Here is an 18,275-nt window from a genome sequence, read left to right as displayed (position 1 = left end):
TTTTACTACCTCTAGGTTGGACTATTGTAACACCTTGCTGTCTGTTTGTTCAACTAGATGCATAAACAGCAGCAAGAATCCTCACTAGAACCAGAAGATACGAGCACATCACCCCTATCTTATCCACACTGCATTGGCTGCCAGCTACTTTGATCAAAGGATGCAGGCTGCTTGCCCTGTGTAATCTGTCTGTGTGTGGTGACTGGGGACGGTTCCACTTTACCATGAAGACGGTCCTGGCCTCGGCCGATGCAAACAGCTGTTCTCTGAGGACTTGTGACTGCAGTCAGGACCGAAATTTCCGGAAATTTCGTACAGTCCACCTGAGCCTCCAATAACGAACTGGACTCCATATTAACTTAAACTCATCAAGTTTTACATTGAACTTCCAGCTGCCTGGATGCAGATCAATCCCTGCCAACCGTTGTCACCCAAATGAGGATATGTTCCCTGTTAAGTTCCTCTCAAGGTTTCTACCTATTGCCATCTCAGGGAGTTTTTCCCTCAGGACCGTTTTTCCATGGCTCGCTCGTCAGGGACAATCTGATCATTATGATTCATACATATTTTTCATATTTCATTCAAATTTCCATATTTTTTTCCTATTGTGTAAAGCTGCTTTGCAACAATGACAATTGTTAAAAGCGCTATATAAATAAAAATTAATCGACTATTTTTCAGATATAATTTATATAAAGCACCAAAAATTAAACTGAATTTTATATTCATTAAAATAGGTATTATACTCATTAAGTAGTAGCTAATCAAATTAATTACAGGAACACCAGCCAAACCTTCCTTATTACTCTGTAGTGTGTGTGTGTGTGTGTGTGTGTGTGTGTGAACACCCATAGTTTTTTTTACACACGTTTATTAGTATCAGCTCAACTAAAAAGAAATGTGTTTGTGCATTTTTTTTCTAATATATTTGTTTTTATATGTACTGTAATATCACTATTTTGTGGAGAAACAAGCCGCTGGAAACATAAAGTATGTCTCATATCAGTGTAGGCTGAAACTTGCCCACGGTAATATAAGATTATATTAAATATTTTTTTCAACAAATCTGCATGATTGAATTAAAAGATGGTGTGCTTAAGGGCTTAAAGATGTTAAAAAATGTCAAATTATTATATATTTTTCCTGGCACAAAAGGAAGCATTCAATATCAAGCATTTAAAACATCAAGATCGACATCAATTATAATTTTAAACATATGTATCGAAATAACTCCAGAATTCTTTAATCTGTGCATCCCTACTGTTTATATACGTTGTGACCTTAACAATTGTTTAATTGTTTTATTGTAATTGTTTAATTGAATACACTTAAGTATTGCAGTCCCACTGTTTGACACATGATCTGATTTGTACAGACATTTAAATGCACTTGAATGTTCATTTTTCTTTGACAGCAGACAATTATTGATCTGGAGGGTAAAAATCTACAGTATGTTTGTGGTTTTACTTCAGTTGCACCAAGTGTGTTAATCTTTACCCTTTCTATATTTATGCAGCATAGACTCTGACCATGTATGCATCTTTGACCTAAACTGCACCGTTTACTTCGATAATATTCACAAGTCTGACAGAATTGAAAATGCTAAACACATTAAAATACTATAACTTTAGTACTGAGAATACAGACTGCTCGAAGAATAAGCTTCACCGGTGCATGAGAACAGATACACGCCCCCCAAAACACATTTAGCATGCCAGTCAATCACACCTTAAATTGTAATAAATTTGTTTAAATCTAAAATTTTACAATGATCTGGATGCCTTAATTTTTGGTCAAAATACGGAAAATATCGAGCGAAACAGCAGGAGGGAGGCTCTCCTCTTATAAGCTCCCCACTTTGCTTGTGGGGAGTTATGGTAATATTGAGTGTCATTTGAAGTGTGACCTGAATTTACCACAAGAATGTTTAATTTAATTTTATTTTATATTTTGGTAGAATTCCCATTTCCCATATATTCTTTCTTTGCAGCATTAAGAGAACAGGCAATAAACAATGAAGTGGTCTTAATACATGGTCAAACTATTTGGGCTTTTTACTGATAAAAAATTACAGAATACTGCAATTTTTATAAGAACGATAACAGTTATATTAAATAAAATATAATTGCATAGTCTCTCGTAATTTGTACCCAATTACTATAGGAGGTAACCCATAAAGTTTCTTGTGTACATTTCAAAAGTGTTGAGTGTTTGCCATTTTACTGCATATTGTTTGAGGTATTAAATGCATTTGGTTGTCTTTTATTGTAGTCTCTTTCCTGCATGAGAAATATTTGGACATTTTCCTTTTAACCACCAACCACCAATTCAAAGACACATCTTATGTCTAAATGCAATATTAAAATAAACCATTTATTGCAGCATTTTTTAAGTCACTGCATTTGTAACAGGGATTTTATGGGAAATGGTTAGAAAAAAATAAAATGAAATTTTCCATCTATATATTTAAAAAACAAAGTAACATATACCTCATTCTTTATTTACATTAATGTTTGTCACTTTTTTTAAGAGCAAGTGAATGGAATGTACAAGCTTATCCATGAATATTACTGTCCTCTTCGTGTAATTACTTTCTTTATAATTCACCTTAAACTGTAATATTTCTAGTTAGTGGTATAACTATTCTAGAGCTGCTTGGGCTGGGGCATTTATCTACTAGCATAAAACAGGCTAAAAGAACAATATTCCAAATGAAGCAAGCATAAACTCTAAGGTCTTGAAGGCTGTATTGGCATTTAAAAGAAAGGGTAAAAAAAAAGAAAAAAAAAGTAAACAGTCTTAGGAAACAGATTTGTCAGGCTTAATTAACAAGAAAATTGACAAGATTATGCTGGTCCCAGAAAAAGTATTATTATTAGCGGTCTAAAGATCGTTTCTGTATAGCTTCAAGGACGACATCTTTGAGGAGTGCAATCACAGATCGAGGGTCTGCACTGCCCATAACAGCACTACCTGACACAATCATGTTGGCCCCAGCCTGAAAAAAAAAGAGAAAACAGACACATTTAGACAATTTTTCAAGAACTTAATTTCTGAACTTTGGGCGTCCTGGCCAATTTTTCAAAATTATATCAAGGTTGACCTGGTCAGGTCATAGATATCCTGAAGTATATATATTCAGGAGTCAGAGGGCAATTTCCATTTACAGTGGGGCAGAAAAGTATTTAGTCAGCCACCAATTGTGCAAGTTCTCCCACTTAAAAAGATGAGAGAGTCCTGTAATTTTCATCATGGGTATAACTCAACTATGAGACAAAATAAAAAACAAAAAAACAGAAAATCACATTGTAGAATTTTTAATGAATTAATTGGTAAATTCCTCTGCAAAATAAGTATTTGGTCATCTACAAACAAGCAAGATTTCTGGCTCTCACAGACCTGTAAAAACTTCTTTAAGAGGCTCCTCTGTCCTCCACTCGTTACCTGTATTAATGGCATCTGTTATCAGTATAAAAGACACCTGTTCACAACCTCAAACAGTCACACTCAAAACTCCACTATGGCCAAAGAGCCGTCAAAGGACACCAGTAACAAAACTGTAGACCTGCACCAGACTGGGAAGACTGAATCTGCAATAGGTAAGCAGCTTGGTGTGAAGAAATCAACTGTGGGACCAATTATTAGAAAATGGAAGACATAAAAGACCACTGATAATCTCCCTCGATCTGGAGCTCCATGCAAGATCTCACCCCGTGGGGTCAAAAAGATTACAAGAACTGTGAGCAAAAATCCCAGAACCACACGGGGGGACCTAGTGAATGACCTGCAGAGAGCTGGGACCAAAGTAACAAAGGCTACCATCAGTAACACACTGCCCCGGCAGGTATTTGAATCCTGCAGTGCCAAACGTGTCCCCTCTGCTTAAGCCAGTATATGTCCAGGCCGAAGTTTGCTAGAGAGCATTTGGATGACCCAGAAGAGGATTGGGAGAATGTCATATGGTCAGATAAAACCAAAAAAGAACTTTTTGGTAAAAACTCAACTTTTCGAGTTTGGAGGAGGAAGAATGCTAAGTTGCATCCAAACACCATACCTACTGTGAAGCATAGGGGTGAAAATATCATGCTTTGGGGCTGTTTTTCTGCAAAGGGACACTGATCTTATAGGCTGATCCGTGTAAAGTAAAGAATGAATGGAGCCATGTATCATGAGATTTTGAGTGAAAACCTCAATCAGCAAGGGCACTGAAGATGAAACGTGGCTGGGTCCTTCAGCATTACAATGATCCCAAACAATGAACCCGGGCAACGAAGGATTGGCCTTGTAAGAAGCATTACAAGGTCCTGGAGTGGCCTAGCCAATCTCCAGATCTCAACCCCATAGAAAATCTTTGGAGGGAGTTGAAAGTCCGTGTTGCCCAGCAACAGCCCCAAAACATCACTGCTCTAGAGGAGAAAGAGCCTGTTATTAATACCTACTTATCTTATGAAAAGAAATCTAAATATTCATAATAGTGGTATTTTTTTCCCTTATTAAGCAAAAAAAAAAAAAAAAAAAAAAAAAAACACACACATCTGCTTGAAAATATTGAATGAGTTTACTTATTTATTTATGTTTACACTAAGGGAGCACTGGTAATAAAGAAATTTATGTTTATGTCAGTGGTAGGTGTTTCACCTGCCATGTGAAACGCCCGGGTTCCCAATACCCAGGCAGTGCCCAAACCCCAGCAGTGCCGGTCACAAGCCCGGATAAAATGGGAGGGTTGTGTCAGGTACAGCATTCAGCGTAAAACCCATGCCAAGCTTGTGTGGACCGGATGGTACGCTGTGGCTACCCCTTGAAGCCGAAAGCAGCCAACAACAACAATTTATGTTTACACCAGTTGGAAGGAACCATTTATTTTAATGCCTTTGATGCCTGTTTCACACTAAATTGGTAATAAAGTAAATAAACTTATCTTTTATTGGGAATAATAGGGCTAAATATAGTCAAGTATAAATAGAAGTCTTTAAAATTGCAGTCCATTAATAACACCTAATTAACCAAATATATTCAATTTAATAGGGGTTAGACACACACAAATAAAATATCAGTGTCTGTGATTGGATCACCTGAAAAGGAGCTTACAACTTGCAGCCAATTATTAACATGGCATTTGTAGTAATTTCAACAGAAACAACTTATGTGGAATGACTGTGGTAACCTCAGCTACAATAGGACCATGCTGACAAGGTATACTGACAATCAAGTTACAAGTAGATACTTAATAGTGCTATTTAAATTATATAAAAGGTATAGGGATTTTATTTGTTCATGTCTGACTATATAGCATAATATTCATTATTTTATACCTCAGCACAGCGATGAATAGTGTCTGGTCCAACTCCTCCATCTACCTCAATATCTAGGGAAGGGAACTGACTTCTTAGCCAGCTGACCTATAGGAAATAAAAATCATTAATTATAATACAGTCCCCTATAAAATAAAGCCTGTTTATAAGGAAACCACAGCTGGTTTATCTTATTTAGCCCATGATCATTAAACAATTTAAAACAGGCCACATTTTGTTTCAACCCACCCGTTTTTTTTAGTAATAAAAACTTAGTTTGCTTTAGTTAATTTTGATGAATTGACCACCACAGAGTCCTGACCCTAACCACATTAAAAGTCTTTGGGAAGAGTGGTTTGACGCTCCCATTATTAAGGTCCTGGCCAAACATTAATGACACTCTGGATGGTGGTAAATGAGCCTTGTCTTGGCATAAGTTTTTAAGTGTATTTCAGACAAACGTATAATTATGTCTCATAAATTTAACCATTTTCATCTGCTCCCGCCATGTTGTACATGCGCTGATTTATTAGTGCCATGTTCAAAATGTAACTAAAATATTTAAATCTTGGCAACCAAACCACTACCAGATATAATTACTGTACTGTATTTTAGACAGTCCTCTCAGGTAACAGACCTTTTTTTACAAGGAATGTGTAATGTTCTATTAGCATAAAGCTATAGAAATTTTTTTGTAAAATTTAAAAGCTTTAAAAACATGACCAAATGCAATACAATAGGGAAAATGCTGGAAGAATCCCTTGCATTTTCCTGCTAAGGACAGTATTGATAGACTGTAGAAATTATTCAGTGCAAAAGCAACTTAAATATAAGTCATTAATATTTATTGATTGTTTAATTTATCTTCCTCATTTACCTTATTACTCTTCTAAAATATGATACTATTCAGATAACACATATCAGTTTACAATAAGGACTACAGAATAAAAGGCCAGTTATAACAATTCATGTCAAATCAGAGTTTTGTTGGCATCAAAAATACAGAGTGAGGCACGAATATTCTGTAATAATCTGCTATTCGCCTGCATTCACCTTAAGGAACATGAAGCGCCAGGTCGAAATGTGTCTGGCAGAAAACGGACATCACTTCCAGTATTGCAATCGATTACACATACCTCAAGGTACATAGAGTTTTTTTTTTTGGTTCAGATTGCTTCATTATAGCGAGAGTTCTTACAAAATATCCGAGGCCTCTTTCGAATGAATCACCCTGTATATTGCTACTGCAACGTGTAAATAGAAAATATAAATCTCCAAGAGAGTCCACCCTGAATCTTCTATAATCTACATGCTATTGGGTACTATAAACGGTCTAATTGTAATAATAAATGGAAAAGAAGGAGTGTGCGCATAAACACACCTTTGGCATCATGTCCTCCATAAACGTCTGTCCACCAAATCCTGGCTCCACGGTCATAACCAAAGCCATTTCAATTTGCCCAGCCCATGGTGCTAATTCTTCAACTGTGGTCCCAGGTTTGATAGCCAGACCAACCTGAAAATTATTTTTTTATTAGCATACAGCTACACTACATAAACAAAATATTTATAAAAAAAAAAAAACTATACATATATACAGGCATATTTTTAACTGTCATTTATTTCTTTGCCACTCACACCATTTCAATTATACTTTTTCATAATATTATAATTTATTGAGATGTTACTGTGTTATCCTTTTTTAAACATCTGCATGAAAATGTTATGTTTTTTCTTCCACTTTGAATAAAATCCAATCTCATTTTAATCAGTAGGCATTTAGAACAGCCTGATTTTAGCATGCTGTACATGTGCAGACTTGTAAATACTTAAGGACCATCAATGATTCAAAATTCTGAATAAAACTGTGAAGTTGTGTGTAAAAAGGGACATCAGCAGTAGTAATTTTTAAGAAAAAACTGTTCTTTTGTAAGCTATAATCGTGTTTTATCATGTTTTTTAAAGAGTAAATCTTATCTGTTTATATGATGGCATGGTTTGGTCATGCATCTTTAATGGACAGAAATTCATTGAATCAAATTGAGACATAGTCAGGTCAGCTGATTGCTGAGCCATAGCTTTATCCAGCGTTCTTGTTTCAGGGAGTTTCAGTTTCTCCTCTCTTAGTACCAAGGTACAGAACAAAACATTATAAAAGATAAGAATCGTTCCTGCTGCTATTATAAAAATTAGTTTTAGAAATATTGGACATGTCCCCTTAGAAGTTCTGTCTATTCTGTTTGTTCTAATTATTAGTATGGTGCTGTCTTATATTACATCTGGTCATAAATGTGCGTCATCTTGCTGCAAAACAAATCTACCTATGGGTACAAGTAAACTAAACCCAACCTCAATTAACCCAACTACATACAGTGCGTCACTTAAATTCAAGGTCAAAATATAGCAATAAAAAAATACCATAATCAAAAAGTTTGAATGCTGTGAAAATGTCCTTTCGAGATTTTATTAAATAAGTGAAACTCTTATTATAGATTCAATACACAAAATGAAATATATTTCAAGATTTTTTTGTTTCAATTTTGATGGTTATGGAAGCTCATGGATAACTAATAAAAAATCCAGTATCTCATAATATTAGTTAAATTAATTAATATTGAAAAATAAGATATATATTACTGTATATGTTTACACCTTGTTTATGCTAAGTTGTACTTCTTTCGTCATTAGCCAAATACACTCCCTGTTCGGTAATCAAAGAGTGAATCACAGTCTGTTTAACCTGCACCATAAATGAAATCTAAATATTGACTAAAAGCAATGTTGTTATTCAGTTGTTATTTTTTTGCACGCAGAACCAAAAGACTTCCAGCTCCATTTTTTTTTTTATTTTCCTCATTTTTCTCTTTATAATATGCTTGGCGTCTAGCCTTTCTTATACATGTAAAGCTGGCTTGGAGTTAGGGAGGGGCGGGGTGGGTGCTATAGGGGTTTATAAGGGGGTTTTAAAATCTGTATTAAAACTTTACATGTTTACCCGTTGTATCCCTGTTTAAAATCAATAAAAATATTGTTGAAAGAGTAAAAGCGATGTTATGTTACCTTTTTTTAATTCAACTCTATTGGTTTCTAGTATCTTATATTCATCTTTTATTGACATTTAAAGCTTTACATAATTTTGCTCAGGTGTACCGCACTGAACTGATCACACCATATGCCTCCACTCGATCTGCCTCGGGTGGCCTTCTAACAGTACCAGTCTTGGGTGCGAGAGCATTCTTTAGGGCGCAAGGGCTCTGGAACGAACTCTTCCTTAACATTTAACACTGTTACTCCATCTAAGTTTAAAGGACTCATCAATTTAAATTAGCTTATAAATTTTGTTGAAGTCTGTTTAAGTAATCCTGTGGATCTTAATGGTTTACCATTATATTTTTATATGTTAATTTAAAAATAAGACAATTATTAGGGCCCAAGCACTATAGGATGCACAGAACCCTTTTTTCCTAAGGATTTTTTCCCCACTGTTTTGGGCTTTTTGGCTGGTTATGATGGTTAAACATCAACTCTGTGTCACTTCTATTATTCTCTACATGCTTCTGAGATTTTACTTCAGTTCTGCTCTACTTTTTTAATCTACAGCCAAATGATAGCAAACACTACCTTGTACACCAAGGTAAAGAAACTGAACAAAAATGGTCCAAGACCTAAGAAGGTAGTAGTTCATTCTAATGTAGCTCGTTTGCAGATTCTTCCCCTTCATGTCTACTTGAACCAAAGTAAATACAGATAATTTAAAAAAAAAGAATTAGGTATAAGAATAGCATAACCTAAAAAACCCATACCTTCATGCCACTCTCACGAATTTCCTTAATGAGGTTCCCAGGATTCGCAGTGGCCTCCAAATGAAATGTATACTGATTGGCTCCTGCAGCTGCCATTGGCTTCACCCATTGTTCTGGTCTGGAAACCATCATGTGCATGTCTGAAAAATAAAAATAACAACAATAATAATAATTTTACAATCAAGATTGGCAAATGCTTAATGATTAAAAAATTCTCAACCATTGTACTGCACACTCTAGATGACCTATTAATTGTAATCTCTTGTAAACAAAGAGGTGTACAATAAGAATTAGTAGTCACAATTTAATTTAATCTGCACATACCATGTTCCTTCATTAGAAGCCTAATTAATTACTTCCCACCAAGACACATTTTTACAGCCTGAGATGATCAGAGCTATTTTTGAACAGAAACCTAGTTTGTACCTTCTTCAATTGAACAACAATGACTGAAAAAATTGTGTCCACCTAAAGGTAAAAATAAAAACAATTAATTATATTTTTCTGTTTATTTTATTTTTTTATAAAATCTGATACCATATATTTAGACCCTCCCATGTACAGGCATTATGCTTTGTAGTAGTGCACAGGTACATTTCACACCAGAACAACGCACCCCAACTTTTTCTCCAGGCAAAGAATACTTATAATGTAATCATCCATGCTATTATGCAGTAGTACAGCACACCCTCCAGTGTTGCTTTTACACAACAGTTCTACAAACACCATTAATCATCAACAGATTACAAATATGTCATTTAATCAAATTTCTTTTCTCCAACACCACATATCCTTCCATGACGAACTAACCACGATGGAGAAGCTGGTGACCGAAAAGTTAGTGTAATTAACAGGGGTGAAAGTACAGTTGTGGCCAAAATTTTTGATAATGACAAATATTGGTTTTTAAAAATTTAGCTGCTAAACTGCTTTTAGATCTTTGTTTCAGTTGTTTCTGTGATGTACTGAAATATAATTACAAGCACTTCATACGTTTCAAAGTCTTTTTTCGACAATTACATGACATTTATGCAAAGAGATTGACTTGCAGTGTTGGCCCTGCTTTTCAGGACCTCTGCAACTCGACTGGGCTCTCAATCAACTTCTGGGCCAAATCCTGACTGATAGCAACCCATTTTTTCATAATCACTTCTTGGAGTTTGTCAGAAGTAGTGTTTTTTTGTTTGTCCACCCGCCTCTTGAGGATTGACCACAAGTTCTCAATGGGATTAAGATCTGGGGAGTTTCCAGGCCATGGACCCAAAATTTCAACGTTTTGGTCCCCGAGCCACTTAGTTATCACTTGTGCTTCATCGTGCTGGAAAATGCATTGGTCTTCACCAAACTGTTGTTGGATTGTTGGAAGAAGTTGCTGTTGGAGGGTGTTTCGGTACCATTCTTTATTCATGGCTGTGTTTTGGGGCAAAATTGTGAGTGAGCCCACTCCCTTGGATGAGAAGCAACCCCGCACATGAATGGTCTCAGGATGCTTTACTGTTGGCATGACACAGGACTGATGGTAGCTCTCACCTTTTCTTCTCCGGACAAGCATTTTTCCAGATGCCCCAAACAATCAGAAAGAGGCTTCATCGGCGAATATGAGGAGAACTGTTGCCACAGTCCTCAGCAGTCCATTCACCATACTTTTTTCAGAAGATCAATCTGTCCCTGATGTTTTTTTTGGAGAGAAGTGGCTTCTTTGCTGCCCTTCTTGACACCAGGCCATCTTCCAAAAGTCTTCGCCTCACTTCACAAGCTCTGCACTGGTGGCACTCCGATTCCGCAGCTGAATCCTCTTTAGGAGACGATTCTGGCGCTTGCTGGACTTTCTTGGACGCCCTGAAGCCTTTTTAACAAGAATTGAACCTCTTGATGAAGAAGTTCTTGATGATCCTATAAATTGTTGATTTAGGTGCAATCTTAGTAGCCACAATATCCTTGCCATGCATTGGAACATGCAGTGTTTGTAAAACACCTAAACATGTAAAGCCATTTTTATGCAACGCAATGATGGCTGCACGCGTTTCTTTGCAGGGCACCATGGTTAAAGGGGTCATACGGGCCTACATGCACTTTTTTAAGCTGTTTGGACTGAACTGTGTGTTAGGAGAGTGCGTACACAACCACTCTATGATGATAAAGAGCCGCCCAGTGATTTTCTTTTCATTTATTACAATAACATGCCCCTTCTGAAATCAGGCCAATCGCAAATGCCTGTCGATGTGACGCCACACCACAAGAGGCCGCTCCTACACTAGTTGATTGACACTGGTGTTTTAGCAAAGACTCGCCCCGAGTGAGAAGAAGCTGTCAGCCATTGTTTTTCGCCGCTGGAGTGAAATGTCGTCTAAGCGAGTGTGGTGTACAGTTGTTGGGTGTAATAGCGAACACAGCAGTTGTCACTTACTACCGACATCTAAGCCGCTGAGGACGCAGTGGCTGAATTTAGTTTTTGAAGCTAACGTCACCGCCGATTTACTTAAATGCGTTCATGTTTGCACTAATAATTTTTCACCAGACTGCTTTATAAACGCGGGTCAATATAAAGCAGGTTTTGCTACGAAGCTGCTCCTAAAAATGGATCTGTACCAACGCTTTGTGTTCCTGCTTCATCTTCACCAGGCTCAGTGAGTGTCATTTCTTTTTCTATGAATATTTGCAGATCGCCTTTTCTAATAATCATGATGAATGCGGAGTGTAAGTAACGCACGCACAACCGCGCGCAACCACACACGCACAACCGCGCGCAACCACACACGCACAACCGCGCGCAACCACACACGCACAACCGCGCAACCACACAACCGCGCGCACACGCAACCAATGTGTGTACCCTACTGCAGACTGCCTATGCTGTGACTGACAGCTTAACGACTGTAGAACACCTGGGATGACGAGTGATGCATACTGTATAATTGAATGTCCCCCTGGAACTCCTCTTATCCAATCAGATTGCTCGGCCAGAACCAACCCATGTATAATAAAGCACGTCATGGAAGAAAACATATAGAAGTTCTAAGTTGTCATTAAACTTTAAGGTGTGTTGACTGATTCACAGTACGAACTCATGCACCGAGCATGAAAACATTCCATCTTAAGAATTTCCAAAAGTCTTTTACCAGAACAAGGAATACAGCCAAGGTACTAGCTGACATTATTTAAGTAGTAAAAATAAATTATAGACTTGACCACAAACTTTAAGCATCATCAACAAAGGCATTTATCCGAAACTATAGAGGGACAGATGCAGTGTTTTTTTTTTCTTTTAAAAAAGAAAATTCCTTTAAAAAAAAATTATTTCTGTAAAGTTTTATTTATTAAAACATTTAACAGTATTAAAAACAGTATATTTGATCACTTTAACATGCATAATGTTGCCCCAGTCTTTGGTCTACAACCAATGTTATTCTGTGTCCAGCTGAATAGATTACTGAGCCATCATTACTGTGACAACATACTGTACTGCAATGCACCAGTGGGAAAAAAAGTGGGAATCTTGTTGATCTGTTATAAAAAATGACAGATTTAATTATGGTTTTAAGAATAGTCTTAATTGTAGAAATGTATGCATAATGTATGCATTTTTCTAAATGAGCATTAAATCCTGATAAATAATTTGTACATATACTTAAACTAATCATTGAATTATCAATTCGTACTTTGACACGTAACTGTGCTGAGTATAAGAATGGACTTTGCTATTTGCAGCTTGATTGGAAGAATGCTGAAGAAGGGGTTAACTGTCAAATATATAAAATGTTCAAAATACCATAAATGTAGCTGTACCCATCCATCTGTTTTAGCAGTACATATCCACACCAGTAATAATCTCTGATTAAAGATTATTTGCATAAAAAGACCAGCCAAAAAAGGTCAGGACATACAAAGTGACCTACTGTGGATATGTGGATATTAAGAGTCTTTACAACCCTTTTTATATTTTTGTAAGGTAACAAAAATACCTTACCTTGTCAAAGCTTTTCCACCTGCAATGTGAAGCAGGGGGAGTGATAAATTTAATAAACTGGACACACTGCTTATCCAGTCATTTGTTAAAGAACGTTCTGCTTGTAATACAGCACTCACCATTCTGGGGTAAAAGTCTAAAATAAAACTCTCTTACTAACAATTATATGTCACTGTTTCTTGGAAAAACCTGCAGATTTTGTACTCAAACTACTATCATTATTATTAGAATAGTCACAAGGTATCAGTAATGCAAAAACCCATAAACTCATAATCCTGCAAAACAAAAGTACACTGCAGAACAAAGGAAGCAGATTTTTTTTTATCTTTAAATGTTTGTAGTCAAAAACTTTATGGCAATAACAACTTGAAAAAAATCTTTCAGAAGATATCAATTTATCTTTTACCATTTTTATATTCATTTATACACACACTTTAGGCAAGACTGTTACAAGAATTAAAACACCTTTCAGTATTTTCATTAAAAAAAATGTGTGTTTGTGTGTATATACATATACAAATACATACATATATACATACATACACACACACAAACACACACAGTATATACAGTGGAATTCGGATTGTGAGTAACCCGGTTTGCAAGCGTTCCGCAAGATGAGCAAATTTTTTTTACAACTTTTGCCTTGTTAAACGAGCGAGTCTTGATTCACGGGTACCAAGTATCAAGTATCATGTGGCATGCATGCGTTTCTTGATTTGACACTGAGTGTCACCTGATCACAACTGAGCCAATGGCTCTTCTCTCTCTTGCGCTGCGGAATTGTGGGTAATCGTCTCCCATGCTCGGTCTCAGTGCATGTGCGTCACTCGTATAGTTAATATCTGTGCACATACTGTTTACTATTATGTTGTAACCGGGTGTCTGCGAAAAGCATCTTTTATTTTGTGTGTGTGTTTTGTAGAGATCTTCCTTATTAAAAATTCTGTTTCTCTCTCTCTGTCAAAAAGCACTGATTCCGATAGTGTAGTGTGTGTGAGTGTGTGTGCCTCCTCTCCCCTCCCCTCGCCTTTACACACATACACTAACGGAAACACGGCTCTGCTGCGATTCTTTTAAAGGCAAAGTGTGTATGTATATACGTATATATTATATATACACACACACACAGTATATATGTATATACTAGAGAGAGAGATGAGAGAGAGATTTTTTGGTTTGTTTGTATTTGGGTTTATTACCATATCAGCTTCTCAGGCTATTTCATGGCAAGATTCACATCAAATATTAAGCTAATTTATTATGTTATAATAATGTAAGTGATTAAGAGAGTAGTGAGAAAGTTAAAAGGATAAAATAATAATAATAATAATAGGTCACATAAGAGCATGGTCTTGGTCAGAAGAACAAGGTTTTACATTTGGTTCTTTACGTATACTTTTTACAGAAATTGTTTTTCTGGCTTTGGCTTGCAGAATATGTTTTTTAAATCTTGTTCCGGTAGAAATTATTTTCTTAAGTTGTTAAAACTTGGGCAGTCCGAAAGTATGTGTTTTATGGTTAGGGTAGTTCTGCAGCGTTGACATTTTGGGGCTTCTTCATCCTTTAATAAATAAGCATGGGTTATATGAGAGAGAGAGAGAGAGAGAGAGAGAGAGAGAGAGAGAGAGAGAGAGAGAAATGAAGCTACAACATCTGTGCCATATCTGATGTGCAGAAACAGAAGAACTGATTCTGTACCCTATTCAAACCAGACATTAAATGAATTCATGTACTGATTTACATTTACAGCATATGTACAGAATTGTTTGGGACCATTCTACAAAAAAATCCAAGGCCAAACTTATTTGCCAAACTAGTTACAGATCTTGGAAAAGGTCTGTAACTAAGAAAAAAAGGTTTTTTTTTTTTTTTGAGTTTACAAGCTAGGTAGCTAAAACAGGTGTGTGACACATTTTCTCTCTCAAACAGTGAAGTGTCAGTGCCATCTATTGCAAACTGGTTACCTGCTATGATGGCTAGAGTATGCATTTCATACTATAGTTGTTTTATGTTTGTTAAGAATTATACTTATACATGGCATCAGACAAAACAAAATACCATCAGCATACATTTCATATGTACAAAGGTGGCTATGCAAATATTATTGTTTCCATTAAAAAAAAAATTATTGATTAGCATAACACCACAGAATAACACAGAATTTAATGTTAGATGCTCTATGCAAACTACAACTTACCGAAGAAAGGATTTGGACCCACAGCTTTCCGTAGACATTCTACCATCGGGTGGCCAAACGTGATGTTCGGAACAAAATGCCTTCAGATAGGTTGGAGAATTGCTTGTTAGATGCTTACTAATTTAAGTCCAACTTTGTTACATGCAGGGTGATTTCAGGTATATTAAGAGATCGTGTAAACAGAAATCATAACTTGCCATCTTTTATATATTGTGATATATAAGGGGGTATGAGCAGCATCTAACAAAGTTGACCTAAAAAAATCTCAGTAGACAAGAATCAACATAATTTGGCAACTTTTTCGCCAAAATGATAAAGATTTTATGAATTATATGTTATATATTATACTATACAGTAACTATACATCCCTTAAGATTCATACATACTTAAACTTCTTCTTTGTCTTTCGACTGTTCCCTTTCAGGGGTCGCCACAGCGAATCAATATTCGTGATTCGCATCATTGATTTGGCAAATGTTTCACGTCGGATGCCCTTCCTGACACAACCCTCTGCATTTATCCAGACTTGGTAATCTTAGGAGCAAGTAAGGTGGACTGCACTGTAAGACACTGAAGGTGATCGATTGATTTCAAAGATTATCTGTTTGTTTTACATCCTGTGTTATGCTGCTTACTGTTTAAAAGTGTTTTTACTTTTAATGTTGTTCCTTCCGAATTAAATACCTGCACTGTTGCCATGTTTATACATCTGACAGACAAATCAGTATTTCCAACACACACACACACACACACACACACCCTGCACTACTGCTCTCCAGATCAGATAAACTCAGGATCTCGGGTTCCGTCTCACTGCTCAATAGTGTTGATTTGGCTAACCCTGCAGGCTAACATGTAAAGCCTCTCTCTTCAGACTTCACTGCATGAGATGAGAGCAAAACTGTATAGATGTAAAATAATGGGTTTTGAGCCCAGCCCTAACCATCATGCAGGAATTTGAACCTGCTCGCGTGGAAGAGATGCAGCGAGCTGAACTCACAAAGTTAAATAAACAGTTATTATAAAAACAAAGACCTGCTGCAGCTCACCCGTCCATTACGTCCAGATGTAAATAGTCCGCACCGCACTCCATCATCCGCCTGCATTCTCTCCCCAGCTGGGAAAGATCGCTACTTAAAATAGACGGGCCAATTTTAGCTGTGTATGCCATCGCTCACGAGCAGAACACACCGCACTGGAAGATTTGCGCATGCGCGCTTTGCTAACTATCAGTGATTCTGTTTTACTTGACAGTTGGCAAATTAGGGTGAAGCTACATTACCGCCACCTGGAGGATTGGAGCGCAAAACCGGCATTAAAAGTACAGTACAGTAACATAAAAATAATTTTCGCAGAGAAATCCTCCTTCTGTGTTCTGATTGGTTGCAAGAATTGATTTCAGCCCCACATGTGATTACCTACAGTGCCAGGCGAGCTAATCGCAGAGCACAAAGGCAGGAGTATATCTGAATACAAATATCTGGGAGTCCATCTGGACAACAAACTTGAGTGGTCACTCAACACAACGGCGCTCTACAAGAAAGGACAGAGTCGATTGTACTTTCTTCAAGAGCTCAGGTCTTTTAACTTTTGTGACACCATTCTACTGATGTTCTATGAAACCACTGTGGCGAGTGTCATTTTTTTTACGCTGTAGTCTGTTGGGGTGGTAACATTAAGGTGTCTGATAAGAACAAACAGGACAAGTCAATTAAAAAGGCCTGATCTGTGCTAGGCATGGAGCTTGACGCTGTGGATGTAGTAGGAAAGAGAAGGATTTTGTCCAAAGTACAATCCATTTTAAACAATTCTTCTCATCCACTATATAGTGTTTTCGCTGAACAGAGGAGCAGTTTCAGGGGCTTGAAGCCTATAACAGGAGACTTAGGGCACGAGGCGAGGTACATCCTGGACGGGGTGCCAATCCATTGCAGAGCACACACACCACAAGCAATTTGGGAATGCAAATAAATCTAATCTGCATGTTAATGAACTGTGGGAGGAAACCGGGGAAATTAACTGTTTAACCTCACTCACTAACTCATCGTCTATACTGCCTAATCCTGTATACAGGGTCACAAGGGGGCCTGGAGACTATCCCAGAAAACTTAGGGTATGAGGTCAGGTATACCCGGGACAAGAAAGGTAGGAGGAAAAAAAATTGAGAAAAAATGATGTGGAATGAGAGTTATTGCCGCCTTTGCTGTTTCTCCAGACTGCTAATTTCATTGTTGTTTTAAATGACTGTGACTGTGCATGAATGAAGGCAAAAAAATTCAGCTTGTCATTCAAAAAACAAACAAACAAAAAAAAACATCCGGATGGAGCGAATTAGATTGTGGTTGGATGAGAAGTATAAACATACCATTCCGACACCCTATTGGTTGGTTGGTATGAACCTGCACATGACGTCACGTCACACACTCCAGCAAGGACGTTTGAATCAAATAGCATTTTTTGGTTGATAAGGTGATAAGTAGATGAAGATGTCCGTGATAGAGACTCAAGATTCGAGGGAAATGTCACAACCAAGCACCAGCGAGGAAGGTAACAGATTAATCACTTGGATTAATCATTCATTCTGACAGCACTAATGTTTATTGTAGACAACCATACAAGGGTAACTGTTACTAAGCCTGCCCTGGGTACACTAATTTTCTTGTATGTTGCCCTCACAGATTCTTGCAGCTAAGCTTGGATGTACATTTACATTCCAATAAAGGTTACTGATGACACGCCTCTGAAGTTTGACTTTTTGCACCATTAAAATACTTATAGGCAACTAGTTATCATATCTTGAAAAACGTTAATGCTCAGTAGTACATATGTTGTTCATTGTACTAAAATGCATTCTTTTTTAATTGCCATATACAGTATCCCAAATCACTTTGGCCGATAAAAAATACAACAAAAACACAACACATTTTTTTTATTTTTTATGAGGTGTTAGTGCAGTATATAGGCCCGTGGCACAGCCTAAGCTTTTATCCTTAATGCTTTCTCCCCCCTCA

General features: G+C 36.9%; 1 protein-coding gene across 1 annotated transcript; it reads right to left on the bottom strand.

Moving 5' to 3' along the window:
- Positions 1 to 1,287: 1,287 nt before the first annotated feature.
- Positions 1,288 to 16,464, bottom strand: rpe (ribulose-5-phosphate-3-epimerase). Its single transcript, XM_053495722.1, has 6 exons — positions 16,314 to 16,464; positions 15,265 to 15,344; positions 9,098 to 9,237; positions 6,676 to 6,810; positions 5,316 to 5,402; positions 1,288 to 2,998 (listed from the first exon to the last, which is right to left on the bottom strand). Exons 1-6 carry the CDS (start codon positions 16,433 to 16,435, stop codon positions 2,876 to 2,878), a joined length of 687 nt encoding a protein of 228 aa, XP_053351697.1. The 5' UTR covers positions 16,436 to 16,464; the 3' UTR covers positions 1,288 to 2,875.
- Between the last annotated feature and the right edge of the window lie 1,811 nt (positions 16,465 to 18,275).

This window comes from Clarias gariepinus, chromosome 5 (genome assembly GCF_024256425.1).
Source record: "Clarias gariepinus isolate MV-2021 ecotype Netherlands chromosome 5, CGAR_prim_01v2, whole genome shotgun sequence".
Classification (NCBI taxonomy): domain Eukaryota; kingdom Metazoa; phylum Chordata; class Actinopteri; order Siluriformes; family Clariidae; genus Clarias; species Clarias gariepinus.
This window is presented reverse-complemented; position numbering and strand designations above follow the sequence as displayed.